This window comes from Megalobrama amblycephala, linkage group LG3, assembly GCF_018812025.1.
Source record: "Megalobrama amblycephala isolate DHTTF-2021 linkage group LG3, ASM1881202v1, whole genome shotgun sequence".
In the NCBI taxonomy this organism is placed as follows: domain Eukaryota; kingdom Metazoa; phylum Chordata; class Actinopteri; order Cypriniformes; family Xenocyprididae; genus Megalobrama; species Megalobrama amblycephala.
This window is the reverse complement of record NC_063046.1, coordinates 61,025,187-61,047,066: the sequence shown is the minus strand read 5'-3', so window position 1 is coordinate 61,047,066 and position 21,880 is coordinate 61,025,187. Positions and strand designations below refer to the sequence as shown.

The following is a 21,880-nucleotide window of genomic DNA, read 5'->3' as shown; positions in this document are numbered from 1 at the left end:
CGCCTCTCGCCTTGGGACGAAAGAGAGAGTCACCTCTCGCCTTGGGACGAAGGAGAGAGTCGCCTCTCGCCTTGGAACGAAGGAGAGAGAGTCGCCTTGGGACGAAGGAGAGAGTCACCTCTCACCTTGGGACGAAGGAGAGAGTCACCTCTCGCCTTGGAACGAAGGAGAGAGAGTCGCCTCTCACCTTGGGACGAATGAGAGAGAGTCGCCTTGGGATGAAGGAGAGAGAGTCGCCTTGGGACGAAGGAGAGAGAGTCGCCTCTTGCCTTGGGACGAAGGAAAGAGTCGCCTCTCGCCTTGGGACGAAGGAGAGAGTCGCCTCTCGCCTTGGAATGAAGGAGAGAGAGTCGCCTCTCACCTTGGGACGAAGGAGAGAGAGTTGCCTTGGGATGAAGGAGAGAGAGTCGCCTTGGGACAAAGGAGAGAGAGTTGCCTCTTGCCTTGGGACGAAGGAGAGAGAGTGGCCTTGGGATGAAGGAGAGAGAGTCGCCTTGGGACGAAGGAGAGAGAGTCGCCTCTTGCCTTGGGACGAAGGAGAGAGAGTCGCCTTGGGACGAAGGAGAGAGAGTCGCCTCTTGCCTTGGGACGAAGGAGAGAGAGTCGCCTCTCGCCTTGGGACGAAGGAAAGAGTCGCCTCTCGCCTTGGGACGAAGGAGAGAGTCGCCTCTCGCCTTGGAACGAAGGAGAGAGAGTCGCCTCTCGCCTTGGAACGAAGGAGAGAGAGTCGCCTCTCACCTTGGGACGAAGGAGAGAGAGTTGCCTTGGGATGAAGGAGAGAGAGTCGCCTTGGGACAAAGGAGAGAGAGTCGCCTCTTGCCTTGGGATGAAGGAGAGAGAGTCGCCTTGGGACGAAGGAGAGAGAGTCGCCTCTTGCCTTGGGACGAAGGCGAGAGAGTCACCTCTTGCCTTGGAATGAAGGAGAGAGAGTTGCCTTGGGACAAAGGAGAGAGAGTCGCTTCTTGCCTTGGGATGAAGGAGAGAGAGTCGCCTCTTACCTTGGGACGAGAGAGAGAGAGTCGCCTTGGGACGAAGGAGAGAGAGTCGCCTCTTGCCTTGAGACGAAGAAGAGAGTCGCCTTCTGGACTCGGGATGAAGGAGACAGTCACCTCAGGACTCTGGTAAGAGATGGGAACCATCACAAGACTTGTGACGAGACTCTGGGGTGGCGGCCATCTTCCGACAAGGCTCTGGAATGACGACCATCTTGCTTCCAGAGTTGGGGACTTGGGGAAAGGCAGGAGGACAGAAATCGACAGAATGCATGAAATAGCATTACACTCCCCCTCCTTTAATTACTTAAATATACACTGAGGAGAATACTAAACCATAATGAGCATTACATAGTCTTTATGATCATAAGTTTTCTGTAGATATTATTTTAATGTCTTTGAGACAAGTATACACCGAGTTTTGGTTCATTTTTGTGATGCGCTCCAGTTCATGGAGACTGAGATGGCAGAAAGCGCATCCTGTTTGTTTTCTTTATTTTACAGAGGCACAGCATTTTCTTGTTGTTGTGAGTTTAAATAAATAGAAGTAGACCCTTTTACAGTTTCAATTTAAGTGTTATGTCTGTATGACCATAAAAAAATTGAGTATATTTCAGCTGTTATCAGGAAAAAATGCAAGTGATTGTTCCGGCGCCTCCAAGTCATGCTGTAAGCTCACTATACTTCAGCTTCCACACTCCACATGAACACTTGGGTATGTACCTAATAATAGGGCACATTTATCTAAGACAATGTTTGAGCGAGCAGCCATGTTTTTTTGCATCTAACCTAATAAACTAATACTATTTTGGTTGACTAAGCCTCTTTCAACAATTAGTTGAATATTAGGGGGCAGCCCTAGTAAAATTTAAATATATTCTGACTTTTTTTTTTTTTATTAGCCATTGGTCTTCCATAGTAGATCATGGTAACCACAGTTAAAACAAGGCATATATCACCTCACTACCATAGTAAAATGTAACCATATGGTTTCTATGGTATTTGTATGAAAATCAGGAGCAATACATTTAGTATAAACGCACAAATGTTATAGCTTAATCACACAAAAGACTGTAATAGTATTCCATTACTCCTTTTAATACATTTGATACATGTCTACATTAATATAATACATTTGATATGAATATCCCACATTTATGCAACAATACCATGGTGCAGTTAATGTTACTACAGTAAATACAGGGTAAATGATGGTGATTTGTAGATAGAAAAGCCTTTTGACTGTATCATTGTGCAGAGTGTTTCTCCTGTTTTCAGCGCTGTTTTATATGGCTTAGTTTAAATCGCAGAGACATTTTTGTTCTTTGCTGGATTCAAGTAGTCTGGCTATCACCAGACCAAGCTCAATTTAAAATTGAACATTGGTCTGGGGAGTTTGCTATGTATTTCCTACTGCACAAGAGGTGTGATCAACGAGCATTAGTCAAGCAATTGGATAGTCCTTCAACCAATCAGATCAATGATCCGGGTGACGTACTTTGCAGAGCGATGCGAAAACTCCAGACAGGTTTACCGTATGTCTCAATCAGTTCCCTAGTTCAATAGTCAGGGCACTGATCAGGGAATCAGCCACATTCACTTGCATGATATACTGATTCACGACCTAGGGAACTAGGGAGCTGATTGAGACGCAGGGTTAGTTTGTATTGGTTTGTAGCATTGATCCACGGTTTGCAGAAGCAGCAATGGCATCGAGCGATTTTTGCAGGTTGTGCAAAAAAACATGAAAGTGATCGTATTTACACCCACTCGAGCAATTTGTTTGCTAACTAAAGAAGTCATTCAGCATCGTCGAGAGGTTAAAAGGCGACTCTGATACTGTTCTGGTTCAGTGTAAATGAACGCGGAATATAGCCGCCCTAAACGATGTCATTGTCATGACAACCAAAAAGAATTCCAGTCAGCTCAGGCGGCGCGAGATTCAAGAAGCAGGGAGACGAAACATATAGAGCAAATAATAAAAATATTGTCTACCATCAAGGGGCATTGAAGTAAAAGAGTCCTGTACTCACATCGTGAAGCAAACCACCAAAATAACAGCAGAGAATCTGTGTGTCATTAATCGCTGTTTGTAATCTTCCTATGAAGAGACTGTCGGATCAACGCTCTGCTACATTTCTCTCAGATAAGGTAAATGCTTAACACAATCGGTGTCACTGTGATTGTGCATTGTTATTTTGGAGTGACGGTCGTGCGAGAGACGGGTAGATCAGATAGAGTTTGAAAGCTGCTTGCCGTCGCTTCTCTATCGTCATCGTGTTATACCCGCCAATAGCGAGCAAGGTGGATAAGCCATAAGTCTGTGATTGGTTCCCACAAAAGTGTAACAGCGCAGCAGAAATGAATGCACAGGTTTCCAAGACTGAGTTGCCGAGCAAAATCAAATCACCGGCAGATCAGGCTGGGTTTACCCAGACTAGGATTCAAGCACTTCTCACTGGATCTCACAGCGCTGTTTAGTGGTTGCGTGACCGTAACTAGTCAGAGTAAACCTATCTGCTCTAGTAAGCTTGCTCTGCCATTTGAACATTGAGCCAAGCGGATAAATGGTCCATGTGGCATGGTTCAAACGAGTAGTGCTGTCTCGTTCCGCTTGTGGCACATAAACATTATATCATTGTGGCAAGGGGGGCGTGGTTTAGCGAACCCTGCAGCGGGGGAGAGCGTCAAGAGACGCGCGGTGAGTGAGTGGGTTAAGCGCAAATAACAAACACCTGTCTCTTGTTGCAGTAATTGGCATGGAGAGAGTATAAAATGCCAGGAGAAACAGGAGCGAGGGAGAGAGAGAAGGACTGCTGGCTGCCACACTCCAGGACTGTTGTGTTTATTTTGGTTGGAGTGATTTATTGTTGATTTGTGACCGTTTTGTGCCTGTCTGCACACCCTTTATTTTGTGACTTAAATAAAAAGCAGCCAGTAGTCAAAAGCCGACCCTGTTGTCTTCCCTCCTACATCACGAACATTGTTACAATCATACATTTATTAAACTCTTATCGTTTTATCTAGGGATGCTCCGATCCTCCTTTTTGTGCCTCCGATTCCGATAGCTGTGATTCAGTATTGGCTGATACGGAGTACAAATCCAATCTTCAAGTAATAAAAAGGTGCTGAATTACATAATAAATATTACAATATAAATATTCATCTGTATCTCACATTAAACTATGGATTGGCTTCAGAACACTTGAAATATAGTGCAAAAAAACTTTATGGTGCTTTTTAATTTTAAAATTGTAAAATTTTATGGGGCTTACTTGACATTTGATATTCAATAGTATTCTTGACATTTATTCAACAGTGCTTCTGATCTGCCTGCATTGACACTATTATTTAAGAGCTGCTGTGCAGCCAAATTATGTACCAGTTATCAATGTAAAGCTGCTTTGACACAATCTGCATTGTAAAAAGCGCTATATAAATAAAGGTGACTTGACTTGACTTGACTTAACAATAACACAGAATAGTACACGCACAGTGTCGGATGTTGAATCGTTCCTGTTTGACCAATACCCGATCTGGCAAAAATATTAGTATCTGAGCCAATACCGATACTGAGTATCGGATCAGTGCATCCCTAGTTTTATTGATATCATTTTATCGCCCATCTCTACTAAGAATGTCCCAGATCAATGTCGCTCATTGTATTTTACTAACATTTTCAGATGGAATCTCCTTCTGAAAATCTGGTTCTGACATTTCCGAAGTCTTCGACGGGTCTAAAGAGAGCAAAGAGAGGTTGGGTTATTCCTCCAATCAATGTACTTGAGAACAGCAGAGGTCCTTTCCCACAGTTTCTGGTCCAGGTGAGTGAAAGTCATTAAGGGAATGAAAGAGAAAGCTGTTGTAACTCAGGCATACTGTGTCCGATCTGCCCCAAAGTTCACGTGTGATAAGATTTCTGACTTGAAGAAATCTATATGCCAATATTCAGTTAGTCATAGCGCCACCTGCTGGCAACAGGAAATGGCATGCTTTGCACTGTAACTCACTCCCAGAAACACATTTCAATATGCCACGAAGTGCCAAACATACTAGAAATGTTAAAACATGCAACACTTGGCTGAGTGATAATGCATGCACTTAACGCCACAAAAGAGGATGTTGTTGTAACTCAGGCATACAATGTTTGATCTGCTCCAAACTTCACATGTTCGCAAATAATCCAGGCCTGAAGACATCAACATGGCAATATTCAGTTACAGTCAAAGTGCCACCTGTTGGCAGCAGGAAGTGTGGCACTTTGAAATGACTTTCCCATATTTCCCTTGTATTTACTCGCTTACATGCATGTCGCTCACTGTTCACTGTTTTCCTAAGGCCAACAGGTGGCGCTGAGCCCGTGTGCGAGGGCCCTTTCATCGCTGCTTGCAGCTTTAATTGACTTTGTTCACTTATTGCTTTCTTTTTTTTTAGATAAACTCGGACTACTCTAAAGAAGCTCAGATGGCATACAGGATCACAGGTGAAGGAGCAGATCTGGACCCTAAGGGGACTTTCATTATAGAAAGATTATCAGGAATTCTGAATGTGACTAAGCCACTCGACAGAGAAACAAAAGCTTCATACAGAGTAAGTTGATTTTTAGTTTCTTTCAATTTTAAAATCAATATTTAGTTCTTATTTTAAATCAGTATTTAGTTCTGTTTCTTTTTTGAAAGCTGTCATCAGTTAATCAGATAAAAAGGTCAGATTAAATGCATTTACACAGTTTTCTTGTGTTTGCAGAGACCATAATTTTTTTTTTTATTTATATATCTACTAAAAATTAAGTCAGTTTTCTTTAACTAAACGTGTATATTAATGTGTCACCTAACAGACATGGACTAAAGATACAACTCTAATGTATTTAATTGTGTTTTCAAACAACATCAGATATTTGTCTCTTAACATGCCTGTATTTCTTCTCCTCTCTTTAGCTTATGTCTCATGCTACTGGAGTTAATGTGAATATAACAGAAAAACCAATGGAAATTTTTGTAAATGTGCTGGACGAAAATGATAATAGGCCTGTTTTTACTCAAAATCCATTCAATGGAAATGTTCCTGAAGCTGCTGAAATAGGTAGGTGTATGGTGCAGTTTCTCAGTGAAATTGTTTTTAGCAGTTTTCCCCCCAAATGCCTCTTCAGCTCGTACCACCTAATCAGTCTTTATTCTTCTCTCACTGAAGGTCATGAGTTTATGACAGTCACAGCCACTGATGCAGATGATCCAAATACTAACAATGGTGTAATCAGATACTCACTTGTCAAGCATGATCCTGCATTGCCAAATCCAAACATGTTTGAAATCAACTCTGATACTGGAGGAATTCGTGTGAATTCTTCAGGTTTGGACAAAGAGGTGAGTAATCTGATGAATGAATCTCACAGTGATGAAGAATGATTTGATGTAAAAAAAAACTCACCTGAAAACATTTTCCCTTTCAGAAATGGTCCAAATACACTTTGACAGTTGTCGTTACTGATATGGAAGGAAGAGGTTATTCAACCACTGGCACAGCTGTTATTACTGTGACTGACAGCAATGATAACGCACCTCAGTTTGACCAAATCTCAGTAATGTATATTGATAGATTCAGAATGTTATAATATACAGGGGTGCACATAACTTTTTTTTTGGTCTGGTTCTCTAGGAAGAAACTGGAGATGTTGCTTGGTACTCACACTTTATGCGACACACTTATCCTAAAAGCTGTCCTCATCACTTTCCTCCTGACTGCTCTCCTCACTGTCTTCTTTTCTTTTTAATGGCAGACAACAGCAAGAATATTAGGCTGCTGTCACTTTAAGAAGGAAAGCACGGACCTAATAACTGACACACATCCGGTTTCTTTCTCAACTGTTCGCTTATGACATAACTGAGAGAATACTTGCCGAGACAGGTATTTTGACATAATTTTGTGTGTCTGTATCTGTTCAAGCGCAAGTAAACGCGAAAGAGGAATAGACCCTTTTCACATTTCTGGGTTTCTCAGAAGTGAAGTCGTCATAGTTGGGTTAACTTTTATAGCAGAGAATGAAAGACTTCATTAAATATATTTTTTGTTTCCATTTGCATAAATAGCAAAAGAAAACTCCACAATTGTGTTTTCACAACTTTCAAAAAGAGGAAAAAATACAGAGCGATTGGTAACGGCAGTCAGAAAAGAGAAAGATGTAGTTTTTACTGTCACTGCAATAGCCGCTGTATTAGAAACATCCTCACAGCAGCGTTAATTTTATTTTATTTTATTTTTTTTTTTTTTTTTGTTTGGTGATTTGATACAAAGGTAATATAATACAATGTATAGTGTTATAAATGTATGTACATTTTTTTTTTTTTTTTTTGAAAATCTAAAAAACTTTGCAGGATTTACGATATTGATGACCTTTAGAAAGCGGAATCACAGTCTGTGAAAAGAGTCTATTAAATCGGCATTCGAGTGCTGACTGACTGACTCTCTCTCTCTCTGTGTGTGCGTTTCGGGATTGTGAGGCTGTGCGCACAAATAACAGCTTGCGAGTCCCGATTTTCACCTCTTTCGCTTTTAATATCAATTTTGTTAATTGGCGAGACAAAACACATCCAAATGATAAACTTTCACTCTATGATGATTAAATTTAGCAGTTAATCTGCGAATCACATGCGTACTGAACCGCTGGACCTAATCCATATGGATTAACTGCGATCCGTTGCACACCTAATAATAAAAGAACACACTTATCATCATGATTGCTATCTTACCAGAGATGGAGAAAAATTCTACTCCAGTAAGTAAACGTATCTGCGAACCGGTCCTCAAAGAAGTTGGTACTCAAAAGTGCTTCCGCTACCACTCATGTGAACCCCTGATAATATAAGTGCTTTAACTTTAATACTTATACTGTATGCATCATACCTCTCTTTGTTTTAGCACACTGTATCTGTCCCAGAGAATAAAGTAGGAGCTGAAGTGGCCAAACTTACAGTTACTGATGGAGATGAAGAGGGATCTCCTGCCTGGTCAACCAAATATCGCATTATTAGTGGAGACAAGGGTGGGTTTTTCAGTGTCAGTACTGGACCCAGCCAGCTAGAGGGCGTCATCACCACTGTAAAGGTACTGTGTGTTGCTCATGTGTTTGCACAGGCGATTGGTTGTGATGATTTAACTTTAGTAAAAGACACTTTCTTTTCCATTCAGCCTCTGGACTTTGAGAAGAACAAGCAATACATTCTATCTGTGATTGTTGAGAACGATGAGCCGTTTGTCGGTTCTTTGGCCACTTCCACTGCCACAGTCACGGTGAATGTAGAAGATGTGAATGAGCCTCCAGAGTTTAATCCAAATGAGAAGATTATTTACAAACCTGAAGATTCACCGGTTGATAGTGAATTGGTTACTTATACAGCCACTGATCCAGACACTGGAAAATCACAGAAGATAACGTAAGAAATGTTGCAATATTTTTTTCCCCTCCCAGACAATCTAATCACCAAAATTTCATTATTTCATTTGAAAATTCTGACTGTTTTCTTTAGAGATTCAGATCTTGTAGCTAACAAAAATTGCATAGATTTGCATGGAAGGAGTTGAGAGTTTTTTTTTTTTTTGGTCAAACAGCCTCACTAGCACTAGAAACCACTGAGAACTATCTTAGCAACTGTTTAACAGATACCTTTCAAGGCCTTTTATCCCTTCCAATATCAAACCTCTTCTACCCACAATTTAAATTACAGCATTCAGCAAGAACAACGTAATTAAGTTTTGCCTGGAAATTGAAAATAATTCAAAAGATATACAGGGTATATCTTTTGAATTATTTTCAATTTCCAGGCAATACTTAATTACGTTGTTCTTGTTGAACATTTCTAGTTTTAACTTGTATGTGGTTCCTTACAGGTATAAAATTGGCAATGATCCTGCCGGCTGGCTGAGTGTAAATCAAGTCATTGGATTGATTAAAGTCAGGAAACCTATGGATAGAGAGTCTTCCTATGTCAAAGATGGCAAATACAAAGTTATCATTTTGGCCATGGATGATGGTAATTTGTTTCTTTTTTTAGAATAAGAAATCATGCTAGCATAGCCTTTTTCTAATGTCTGCTTGTGTTCAGATAAGACTCCAGCAACTGGTACTGGAACCCTGATAATTGAATTGTCGGATGTAAATGACAACGCTCCTGTCATTAATGAAAGGACTATAGAAATGTGCAATCGTGGTTCAACCCCAGTGCTTCTCTCTATAACGGACAAAGATGACCCTCCTTTTGCTGGTCCCTTTACTGTTGAGACTCAAGGAGAAACCAGTAAAAATTGGTCCACCGTGATGAACGAAACGTGTAAGCAATTACTAATGTTTAAAGGAGTAATTATTCACATTCTTTTATATGTTACACATTAAAATATCTGGCTGGCTTTGTATACATGTCTAACTACTATAATGTGCCCATTTTAGCAACCGGTGTCTTTCTGAAACCGAAGTTTGCATTGGAGCAGGGTGACTACAATGTTGTCCTGAGAGTTTTTGATCGAGAGAGGCTGTCTCAGGATAGCACCATTCAAGTATCTGTGTGTGACTGTGAAGGAGATGATGTCAAATGTACTGACAAACAGATAGCAGGAATACCACTATCTGGAGTTCTTGGAATCCTAGGAGCAATCTTGCTTCTGCTATGTATGTAATTTCTCCCATGCATTTATATATGTGTGTATGTAGTTAGTATTCCAGATTTTGAATGCCTACAGAAAGATATACTTTATACTGCAGGTGACTCATACTATTAAGCTGTTTCACTCTTTGAATTGAACTCCTGCCATAAGATTAATAGCAATCCAATTTTCCGTTGACCGTTTTTAGAGTCCCTTTTCGGTCTTTCTTAGTTCATTATTGATACTGCTGAATTCTTTAGGGTAAATAAGTTGTTCCTTATACTACAGTGCTCGCCCTTCTTCTGCTCTTGTTCATGAGGAGGAAAAGTAGCACCAAAAAAGAACCTCTCCTTGCTGAAAATGATATAAGGGACAACATCTACTATTATAATGAGGAAGGCGGTGGAGAAGATGATAAGGTTGGTTTTAATTTGAGAAAAATTAAGGGGTTTATGAGTTTTTCATGGCTGAATTCATTTGTATTTGTTTGGTTAATTTTAATACTGAATGTTGACAGACAAACTTGCCGTTACTTGGCTTTTGCACAAGCAACATGTCTTTTTGCTGTATAAGCATTTGTGAAGCTCTAAAATAATGGGGTGACCTACTTGCCCTCGGAAAGCTCTTATGGGACTTTATTCAAGGTCCAATGCTTCACTACCTGAATCGCTGTGGTGCTCGCAGTACACTAGGTTCAGGGTCCTTACAATGTCTTGGACTTAAATTCAATTCTATCAAATAAAGTCTTGTATGACTTGTACCAAGATATATAAATGGTACGAGAAAAGGTTAACATAAAAGGTTTAATAACTTAAAATGATGTTAAGGCACATCCAAAACCAGCCAGCAGCCATATCACCCTGTAGCCCAAGACTGGTTGCCCACTGAAGCTAAGCAGGGCTGAGACTGGTTAGTACCTGGATGGGAGACCTCATGGGAAAACCAGGTAGCTGCTGGAAGAGGTGTTAGTGAGGCCAGCAGGGGGTGCTCACCCTGCGGTCTGTGTGGGTCCTAACGCCCCAGTATAGTGACGGGGACACTGTACTGTAACAAGCACCGTCCTTCGGATGAGACGTTAAACCGAGGTCCTGACTCTCTGTGGTCATTAAAAATCCCATGGCACTTCTCATAAAAGAGTAGGGGTGTAACCCCGGTGTCCTGGGCAAATTCCCTCCATAGGCCCTTACCAATCATGGCCTCCTAAGAATCCCCATCCATTGAATTGGCTCTTTCACTCTCTCTCCTCTCCACCTACAGCTGGTGTGTGGTGAGCGCACTGGCGCCGTTGTACTGTGGCCTGGAGGTCGTGGACAGGTGCGGACTGGTAGGATGCCTCCAGGGTGGTACCGGCAGTTCAGGGGGCCATAGCAGATCAGGCAGTACTGGGCGCCATGGTGGATCAGGATATTCAGGGCGGCATGGCAATGCCTTGGCCCAGACCCCAACTTGGCCACTATGACCACGGGTCTGGAGCTGACTCAGGGACTGGAGCGGAGTCTGGAGCTGACTCAGGGACTGGAGCAGAGTCTGGAGCTGACTCTGGGACTGGAGCGGAGTCTAGAGCTGACTCTGGGACTGGAGCGGAGTCTGGAGCTGACTCGGGGACTGGAGCGGTGTCTGGAGCTGACTCAGGGACTGGAGTGGAGTCTGGAGCTGACTCGGGGACTGGAGCGGAGTCTGGAGCTGACTCAGGGACTGTAGTCGACGTGTGTGCCACCCATACACACAGAAGTGCTGTGGCCATAATGACCAGCGCTGCACTCTCTGAAGACTTAAGGGATAGGAACAGATTCTGGGACTGGAGCCATTTCTGGGCTCTGGTCAGGGGCTGAAGCAGACACTGGAGCAGATTCAGGGGCTGGAGAAGATACTGGAGTGGAGTCAGGGGCTGGAATAAATGAATGAGGCATATATATAGCGCTTTCCTATGTACAACTGTACACCCAAAGCGCTTTACAATCTTATCAGGGGTCTCTCCTCATCCACCACCAGTGTGCAGCATTCACTTGGATGATGCGACGACAGCCACAGTACAATGGCGCCAGTGTGCTCAACACACTAACTGTAGGTGGAGAGAAGAGAGAGTGAAAGAACCAATTTAAATGGATGGGGATCATTAGGAGGGCTCAGGTGTGGTGGCAGCCATCTTGCGATGAGGCTCTGGGATGTCGGCCATCTTTATCACTGGACTGAGAACTTGGGGTAGAAATGGATGGATCCATTGGAGGGATATGTGGAGGGAACAGGCTTTGGGTGAGCTGCTGACGACATGTGTGTCTTCGATGGGACTGGATGAGGAAAATACTTTCTTTCTTTAACTTCTTCAACTTCAAAATTAGAACCATTTAAATAGAGAATAAGATTAATAGACTCGACTAGAGAGAAATAACAAGATTCGCTATAGCGAATAGTATCCTCATTCAGACCCAAGCGGAAACACACAACAAGAGAGGCGTCAGGCCAGCTCACCTGATGGGAGAGCTCAAGAAACTCCTCCACAAACCTCTCCAAAGGACAACCACTCTGCCTTAGTCCCCACAGGCGGTCCTCAGCCAGGATCATGTTGTTCGGTTTGGGTCTACCACTGTCTTTATAACCAGAAAGGTGATAGTATTTCAGCAAAAATACAATGTAAACAGTGTCAGAATATCAAGTGAAGGGACGATACAAAATTAGCTTTTGTGCTAAGGACGGCATGCACAAGTCACTCAGGGACGCTGAGGGTATTTTAATTGAAGGAGGAAACAAGATGTTTCACTCATTGTTTGCAGCAAGACTCAAATGGTCTAAAGAAACAAATCTGGTGGTGGTGGCCTTACGAATCCATGCACCAAATGTGTGGATGTTGTAGTTTGCTCGAAACTTTGAAAACATAACAATAGTTTCCGATTAGATGCTGGGTGCTGCTGTCATTGAGCTAATTCGTAAAAGTACACAAACTGCATAAGCTACATTGTGTGTTACTATCAAACCACATCAAAATCGAATCATACCATGTACCTGCCTGTCCAAGAGAAATACTGCAACCATGGCATCATCTTTCAGACCCTTTGATTCCCACAGTTGTCTCCATTGTGGAAAAGCAACACTGATATCAATTTGGGATTTTAGCTCTTTTATGATCCAGCCATTTCAGAGATACTCTGAACTAGTCACCTTGCCATAACATCTCTTAATGATTAACCGTGCAGCTGTAGTGTGTAGTAGTTTGCAATGCTTCACTCGCAGTGACTCTTGTCTAATGAATGGATATTATCAAAGGAAATAACGTGGTAACCATGGTAAGTCAACAGGACTTGACAGGACAGGAGTGTGAATGCTTGCTGCATACCTGCTGTTGAAATTACACTGATGTTGATGTGCTGTAAATGCAAGGTGTGTGAATATGTGATTACATGCTGCTGTTATGTAGTAGATGGTTTCCTGTTTGCAGTTCTTTTTAAATATCAAACACCCTTTCTACACAGGACTATGATCTGAGTGTGCTGCATCGAGGCTTGGACAACAGACCTGAAGTGTTCAGAAACGATGTGGTGCCCACTTTCATGCCAGCACCTCAGTATAGACCTCGACCAGCCAACCCTGAGGAGATTGGCACATTCATTGATGATGTAAGTGATTGTTACTTTGTTAAACATCAATTAAGAGAATTCATTTTAAAGCAAGGTTTAAGTATGACAGTAACACAATTCTTTGTACGGTAGAATCTGAATGCTGCGGATAACGACCCCACAGCGCCCCCCTACGACTCCCTCCTGGTGTTTGACTATGAAGGAGGTGGCTCAGATGCCGGTTCGCTTAGTTCCATCAACTCCTCTAGCTCAGGACATGACCAGGACTACGACTTCCTCAATGACTGGGGCCCACGCTTCAAGAAGCTGGCAGACATGTTTGGAGGAGAAGAGGATTAAGACTTTTTGTTTTTTGTTCATTTCGCTCTCTGTGTGGAAGAGGCACATTGATGGTTTAAAAGTGCAAAATATGATAATTTTATACTTCACTTTATGGTCTGGTGATTGAATATTATGTTTAAAATTGGAACTGGAAAAATAGCACTGCTCACTTGTAAACATAAAGGAAAGATTCTTTGACTTGAAGTGTTTACTTTTCGTGGGAGCAGTCTAGGCAGGAACTTGGCTTTTTTCCTCTAAATGAAGTTCCCAATTGAAAAGACAATCTGTTGTGATTGCTCTGTGGATAAACAACTGAAATGCAGCTTAAGATTTTGTCCCAACTTTAAGTTGTTTGCTCAGTATATTTTATGTAATAATTTTCAAATCCCACATTTTTTCAATGCATTTTTTTACAACTACTTTGGCACTAAAGATTTATCTAAAGCATGAATTATACTGTAAGTTTTTTTTTTTCTTTCTTTTTTTTTTTCAAAAGCACTGATTTTTCAACAACAACAAAAAAGCTTGTTTTGGCATTACATTTTTACAATGTATTTGCTTATTTTATTAAACAGATTACTTTTACAGTTTTTGTTTCCAAGTGTTCACTCTGTAACACACTTTACACACAACCCTGGTCAAATGAACATTTTTAAAGTCTGCATGAAATTCTTGCGACCAACTTTATTATTTTTGTGACTCATTTCTGGGTGAAACTGGTAACACTTTATTTTATGGTATTGTTGTTATACATGATCCATGTACTTACTATAGTAATGACTGAAATATGCAGAATTATATGCTGAACTATATTGTCAAAAGTATTGGGACACCGCTCCAAATCATTCAATTCAGGTGTTCCAATCTCTTCCATGGCCACAGGTGTATAAAATCAAGCACCTAGGCATGAAGACTGCTTCTATAAACATTTGTGAAAGAATGGGTCGCTCTCAGGAGCTAAGTGAATTCAAGTGATTACCTTTGATTTCGTTAGATAGAAAAGAAGCAGGGCCGTACGCAGGGTTTTCTATTTGCCGAGGTCACAATATGTATTATGCTAGGGGGGTTCGGGGGCATGCTCCCCCGAGAAAATTTTGATTTCCTTGGTGTACATATATGCATTTTAAGACGTTTTAAGGCAAACAAATTGGATAACAATAGCTTTAAAACCATGTCAACAAATACATACATGCATGCACAGTTTTGAGGCAGCTTTAATCGCATGTTTGATAATTTCATGACTTCATTTACAGCAGAATAACGACGGTGCATGCCCGTTGTTTCTTTTGCGCTTTAGTTAAGCTATAATAAAGTAATATGCAGCGCGCACCGGCGCATTTGCGTGAGCAATTCTTGAGTTCACGCTTCGAGCACAGTAGGCTATAGCCTAACGGCTGGTTGGAGTTTTACTGACATAGTCTGACAACATCTCATCTGACCACAGTTCACTGTTGTGAAGCTCCCTCGTCGTCACCTGCACCTTTTCCGCGCTCGTTTGACTTGCGCCTGGCTCTGAGGCGAAGTCGGAATGCGCGTCTGAAAAGTGTCCCGTTTGTTGTGGTCGTAAAGAGACAGTTCCCTTTCGTGGGAACTATCGACGCTGCGTGAAACGCATTGGGAACCTTCTGCGTGATATCGTCATTGAAGCACTCCTGTATCCAACCAATCATGTAACGAGACGTCAGAGGCGGGTGACGTCACGGACCAGGAAACTATAAAGCATGCCCGGATGCAGAGAACGCTAGCTTCTGTTATCTTCAGCAAGCACTCTATGTTATCCCGTGTGTCTTATTTATTGTTGTCTGTCCATATATATATATATATATATTTCTCTGGTCTCACTCTTCGTCTGAGGACAAGAGTTGCAGCAACAAGTGTGTGTGTGTCTAAGATCGCTGTTGTGCGTCTTATTGTTTGTTATTCTCTCTCTCTCTCTTTGTCTGAGGACAAGAGTTGCAGTATAAACACACATATATACACACCCATAAGACACAAATATATAAGAAATGGCGGATGAAAGCAGCAAGCGATTCAGGAAGTGTGTGCATCCCTGTACTCGCTTTATCCCCGACGGGGATACACACGATATGTGTGTTATTTGCCTGGGGGTTGAGCACGCGCAGGCAGCTCTCGAGGGAGCTGTCTGCGTGCATTGTGAGAGGCTCACCCTCAGAGTGCTGCGATCTCGCCGGGCACTCTTTGATAAAGCGGAGGGTGCCTCGGTTGGTGTTCCCCGCGGATCGGGTCCCGCTGCTGCCGAGGCAGAGCGAAGGCTCCATTCGTGGGGTTCACAAATGGATCTGGCAGCGGGGGTTGAGACGGGCTCCGCCCTATCTCTCCCTTTAGCTGCCAGACCCACTGTCTCTCCTGCCGTGGTGGAAGCACGCCCAGCGGTTTCTTCCCCTCGGGGAGAGACATCGGCACTTCATCTGTCTTCATCTGAGGATGTTGACGTGATGAGTGTCGAAGCAGCGGATGAGGAACCGCCATCCTCTTCCTCTGCAGATGAGGAGCTCATGGAGGTAGTGGCCAGAGCTGTTGCCAAATTAAATATTAGCTGGCCAGAAGCAGAGCGGGGAGATGTAAAACCCAAAAGCAAACTCGATGAGTGCTTTCTCCCCGCGCGGTCATTACCTCCACGTCGGTGCTTGCCGTTCTTTCCAGATCTACACACTGAGGTGTCTAGATCTTGGAACAGACCGGTTCAGCATAGAGTGTTCAGCCCCCAGACCTCGGTCTATAGTAATATCGTGGGGCTGAAACAGTGTGGCTATGCGGCGATGCCCCGGGTTGAAGAGACGCTCGCGGGCTATCTCTCACCCGAGTCGGCGTCGTCCCTAAAAGCACCGACGTTGCCCACCAAGCCCCTTAAGACTACATCTAACTTGGTGGGCAAAGCTTATGCGGCAGCAGGGCAGGCAGCAGCATGTCTTCACACCATGGCGCTGCTGCAAGCTTATCAAGCTGAAGTGCTGGGGGAAATAGATACCAGCGGGGAGGCCACATTTGAGTGCATCCAGGAACTGCGCATGGCGACAGACCTGGCTCTCCGTGCCACCAAGGAGACGGCTAAGGAAGTGGGCCGTTCTATGGCAGCCCTGGTGGCCACGGAGAGGCACTTGTGGCTGAACCTCTCCGACATAAGGGACAGAGATAAGTCTGCCCTTATGGACGCGCCGCTGTCTCCTGCGGGCCTCTTCGGTGACGCAGTCACAACTGTCGTCGAGAGGTTCCAGGAGACCAAGAAACAATCTGCGGCGTTTCAGAGGTTCCTCCCCCGCCGGTCTAAAATCCCCGCCGAGACTGTTGAGCGGGAGCAGTCTCGGCCCGCAACGAGCTCCTCAGCGCACCACAGAGCGCAGCAAAAGATCAGTGTGGCCACCCGTGCTCCCCCACGTAGATTCTGGGGACAGGGGCAGGCTGCACAGAAGCCTTCTCAGCCCAAGACCGACCTGCGGGCTGTCATTGTGGCGCGGAAGGCTTCTAAAAAGCGGTCCTGATATCTGTGGGTCAGGACCCAGGAGGGCGGCCCCCGTCTGGAGGAAGCGTGGTGTTGAAACACCTGGCACCCGCTTCCATCCAGCGCCCTCCGGGGACCACGCTATCTTCACCATCCAGTGTGCGTCGGGTCCCCACCAATCCTCCGAGGAGGGTTGGCCTGCACTTGATTCGGCTGACTTCTGCCGGCACGCCGTTTCAGAGCGCCGAGCCAAGTGCTCAAAAAACACCAGAGGCCAGTCTCGAGAGACTGGTTCCCTTAGTAGATTTTCTGGAAGAATGGAAAACTCTACCGAATATATCAAATTGGGTGCTGCTCATGATAGAAAAGGGGTACAGAATTCAGTTCGGGTCTCGCCCGCCCAGATTCAATGGGGTCCTTCCCACAGTGGTGACCCCCGAGCAGTCTCTGGTTATGGAACAGGAAGTTATGACACTTTTGCAAAAAGGAGCTATAGAAAGGGTTCCTCCTCCCAGCAAGCTGTCAGGCTTTTACAGCCGCTACTTCATAGTTCCAAAGAAGGATGGGGGACTTCGTCCTATCATAGATTTACGGGTGTTAAATCAGTCTGTACAAAAACTGAAATTCAAGATGCTTACACTCAAACAGATCATTCCCCAAATCAGGTCCGAGGACTGGTTTGTGACGATAGACTTGAAAGATGCATACTTTCATGTGTCCATCCATCCTTCTCATTGGAAGTTCCTCAGGTTTGCTTTCGGGGGCGAAGCTTACCAGTACAAGGTTCTTCCGTTTGGCCTATCATTATCACCCCGCACATTCACGAAGTGCGTGGATGCAGCCCTGGCTCCTTTGAGACTCCAGGGCATTCGCATACTGAATTACATCGACGATTGGTTGATTCTAGCTCGCTCAGAGCAACAAGCAGTTCAACATCGAGATGTTGTTCTGTCTCACATGAAAAGGCTTGGGCTGAGGCTCAATGCCAAGAAGAGTGTGCTGATACCGGCTCAGACCACCAATTATCTAGGTGTTATGTGGGAATCCACAACAATGCGGGCACGTCTGACTCCTGCCCGTGTGAGCTCTGTTCTGTCAGCCGTAAAAGGGGTGAAGTTAGGCCAGTCTCTCACTGTGAAACAGTTTCAGAAACTGTTGGGTCTAATGGCAGCTGCGTCCAACATAATTCCTTTTGGCCTCCTGCATATGAGACCCCTACAGTGGTGGCTCAGGACCAGGGGGTTTTCCCCGAGGGGGAACCCTTTTCGAATGATCAAAGTCACACGGCGATGCCTTCGTGCTCTAGCCGTGTGGAAAACCCCTGGTTCCTGTCCCAGGGTCCCGTGTTGGGAGCCTCTGGTCGTCACGCAATGCTTACGACAGACGCTTCCCTCACGGGCTGGGGAGCGATCATGAGCGATCGCTCAGCTCAGGGTCTTTGGGAGGACCAGCAACTCTCCTGGCATATAAATCGGCTGGAGATGATGGCGGTGTTTCTAGCACTAAAACACTTTCTCCCAGACCTGAGAGACCATCATGTGCTGGTCCGCACAGACAATATGTCAGTGGTCTCTTATATAAACCATCAGGGGGGTCTACGGTCTCGCCAACTAAATTACTTGGCCCGTCGGATCCTCCTGTGGTCTCAGGGGAAGCTGCTTTCGTTGAAGGCAGCCTATATCCCCGGGAGTCAGAATGTGGGGGCAGACGCCCTGTCGAGGCAGGGGCCGAGGCCCGGGGAGTGGAGACTCCATCCAGAAGTGGTGGATCTCATTTGGAAAAACTTTGGTCAAGCACAAGTAGACCTGTTTGCTTCGGGAGAGTCAACCCAGTGTCCGCTCTGGTACTCCCTCACGCATCCAGCACCCCTGGGTCTGGATGCCATGGTACAGACGTGGCCGAGGCTACGTCTGTACGCATTTCCCCCGTTCGCTCTGCTCCCACGAGTCCTGGAGAAAGTACGCCAGGAAGGGGTCAGCCTGATACTGGTGGCCCCATACTGGCCGACCCGCATATGGTTCTTGGACTTGGTGTCCATGATAGACGGCGCTCCGATGGAGCTCCCCTTGAGACGGGATCTTCTATCTCAGGCGGGCGGCGCGATAATACATCCCCGCCCAGAACTATGGAAACTATGGGCCTGGCCTCTGAGGGGGACAGGTTCATAGAGGCTGGTCTCTCATCTGAGGTTGTTGAGACCATACTTAGCTCCAGGGCTCCCTCCACGAGGAAGCTTTACTCTTATAAGTGGAATCTATTCTCTACCTGGTGTAGACAACATGAAACGGACCCTGTCCGTGCTCCTATCAGCTTTGTGCTATCTTTTCTCCAAGAAAAATTCTCGGAGGGCTTATCCTATTCAACCTTGAAGGTTTATGTTGCGGCTATATCAGCCTATCATGTTGGGGGGGATTCCTCGGTCGGTCGAGACCCCCTCGTGTCACGCTTCCTCCGTGGTACACTGAGGCTGAGGCCTCCAGTGCGCACAAGGACCCCGGTCTGGGACTTATCAGTGGTTCTACGTGGGTTAGCTGAGGCTCCCTTTGAACCACTGGAGGAGGTGTCTGCAAAGTTTCTGACTTTAAAGACGATATTTTTACTTGCTATTACTTCTCTAAAAAGAATTGGAGATCTTCAGGCCCTTTCAGTGGCCCCCTCATATCTGGAGTTCGCTCCTGGAATGGTGAGAGCATTTCTTCATGCTAGACCTGGCTATGTGCCTAAGGTCCCCACCAATGTCCCGGGTCCCATTGTGCTTCAAGCTTTTCATCCTCCTCCTTTTATATCCTCGGATCAGGAAAAACTAAATCTGCTTTGCCCAGTGAGGGCTTTGGACGCTTATGTCCACAGAGCTGCCCTGTGGCGTAAAACAGAGCAATTGTTCGTCTGTTACGGTTCTCCTAATAAAGGTGGACCGGCGTCCAAGCAGAGGATGAGCAAGTGGGTGGTTGAGGCCATCTCACTTGCATATAAAGCGGTCGGACAGTCCTCTCCCTTTAACGTCCGCGCTCATTCCACAAGGGGTATGGCGGCATCAAGAGCTTTGATGTCTGGCGTCTCTATGAGTGACGTTTGTGATGCAGCTGGATGGTCAAACCAGCACACATTTATCAAATATTATAACCTTGATGTGGGCTCCACTCCGGGGTCCTCCGTACTGTCGAGCTAACATAACAAGCATTTGAAGTACGGCACAGTTGGGATTGCGTTCCCAATGCGTTTCACGCAGCGTCGATAGTTCCCACGAAAGGGAACGTCTCGGGTTACGGATGTAACCCTGGTTCCCTGAGTAAGGGAACGAGACGCTGCGTCTCTCGCCGTACCCCTGCATGCTTGCGAGTGCTTGCTTCAGATTTTCCACAGAAGCTAGCGTTCTCTGCATCCGGGCATGCTTTATAGTTTCCTGGTCCGTGACGTCACCCGCCTCTGACGTCTCGTTACACGATTGGTTGAATACAGGAGTGCTTCAATGACGATATCACGCAGAAGGTTCCCAATGCGTTTCACGCAGCGTCTCGTTCCCTTACTCAGGGAACCAGGGTTACATCCGTAACCCGATACGTTCTATATAAACGCAGCGTTTTACTTGGCGATGTTTTAAAAAACATTTTTATTTTTGGTATTTTTATGCTCTGTTGGTGGTTTGTGGAGTAACATCACCTGGGGGGATTAGACAAATGCTTAATTAGAAATGGTAAAAGTGAGTGGGTCCAATATCATTGGTCTTAAAAAGTGGGTGGGTCCTGTCCCACCCACATACAATGGTTCCGACGCCCATGCTACTAAGTATTCCATGGTCAACTGTTAGTGGTATCATAACAAAGGAGAAGCAATTGGGAACAACAGCAACTCAGCCACAAACCCTTAGTTCCAGTGAAAGGAACTCTTAATGCTTCAGCATACAAAGACATTTTGGACAATTTCATGTTCCCAACATTGTGGGAACAGTTTGGGGATGGCCCCTTCCTGTTCCAACATGACTGCGCACCAGTGCACAAAGCAAGGTCCATAAAGACATGGATGAGCAAGTTTGGTGTGGAGGAACTTGACTGGCCTGCACAGAGTCCTGACCTCAACCCAACAGAACACCTTTGGGATGAATTAGAGCAGAAACTGTGAGCCAGGCCTTCACGCCAACATCACTGCCTGACCTCACAAATGTGCTTCTAGAAGAATGGTCAAAAATTCCCATAAACACACTCCTAAACCTTGTGGAAAGCCTTCCCAGAAGAGTTGAGGCTGTTACAGCTGTAAAGGGTGGGCTAACTCCATATTAAACCCTACGGATTAAGAATGGGATGTCATTAAAATTCATGTGCATGTAAAGGCAGGAGTCCCAAAACTTTTGGCAATATAGTGTATACATATATATATATATATATATATATATATATATATATATATATATATATATATATATATAGCAGAACATTGCCCAAAGCATCACACTGCCTCCGCCGGCTTGCCTTCTTCCCATAGTGCATCCTGGTGCCATGTGTTCCCCAGGTAAGCGACACACACCCGGCCATCCATGTAATGTAAAAGAAAACGTGATTCATCAGACCATCACCTTCTTCCATTGCTCCGTGGTCCAGTTCTGATGCTCACGTGTCCACTGTTGGCTCTTTCGGCGGTGGACAGGGGTCAGCATGGGCACCCTGACTGGTCTGCAGCTCCATACGCAACAAACTGATGCACTGTGTATTCTGACACCTTTCTATCAGAATCAGCATTAACTTCTGGAGCAATTTGAGCTACATTAGCTCGTCTGTTGAATCGGACCACACAGGCCAGCCTTCGCTCCCCACGTGCATCAATGAGTCTTGTCCGCCCATGACCCTGTCGTCGGTTCACCACTGTTCCTTCCTTGGAGCACTTTTGACAGATACTGACCACTACAG

The 21,880-nt window shown here is 44.8% G+C and overlaps 1 protein-coding gene across 4 annotated transcripts in view; it reads left to right on the top strand.

The window, feature by feature from the left end:
• The window catches only part of cdh31 (cadherin 31), a 93,500-nt gene that overhangs the window by 34,015 nt on the left and 37,605 nt on the right, over nucleotides 1-21,880 (top strand). Inside the window, exons 4-16 of one of the 4 annotated variants that reach the window (XM_048186365.1) lie at nucleotides 4,676-4,816; nucleotides 5,427-5,582; nucleotides 5,930-6,074; nucleotides 6,183-6,355; nucleotides 6,442-6,570; nucleotides 7,908-8,093; nucleotides 8,178-8,422; nucleotides 8,877-9,019; nucleotides 9,092-9,316; nucleotides 9,433-9,651; nucleotides 9,915-10,045; nucleotides 13,094-13,237; nucleotides 13,331-14,067. The exons of 1 other annotated variant lie outside the window; for it this stretch is intronic. In XM_048186365.1, coding sequence (XP_048042322.1) covers nucleotides 4,676-4,816; nucleotides 5,427-5,582; nucleotides 5,930-6,074; nucleotides 6,183-6,355; nucleotides 6,442-6,570; nucleotides 7,908-8,093; nucleotides 8,178-8,422; nucleotides 8,877-9,019; nucleotides 9,092-9,316; nucleotides 9,433-9,651; nucleotides 9,915-10,045; nucleotides 13,094-13,237; nucleotides 13,331-13,537 — 2,244 coding nt within the window. In that variant the 3' untranslated portion in view covers nucleotides 13,538-14,067. Of the gene's footprint in view, nucleotides 1-4,675; nucleotides 4,817-5,426; nucleotides 5,583-5,929; nucleotides 6,075-6,182; nucleotides 6,356-6,441; nucleotides 6,571-7,907; nucleotides 8,094-8,177; nucleotides 8,423-8,876; nucleotides 9,020-9,091; nucleotides 9,317-9,432; nucleotides 9,652-9,914; nucleotides 10,046-13,093; nucleotides 13,238-13,330; nucleotides 14,068-21,880 lie in introns of those variants that run through there. 2 more of the 4 variants (XM_048186361.1, XM_048186362.1) reach the window with 2 other exon arrangements.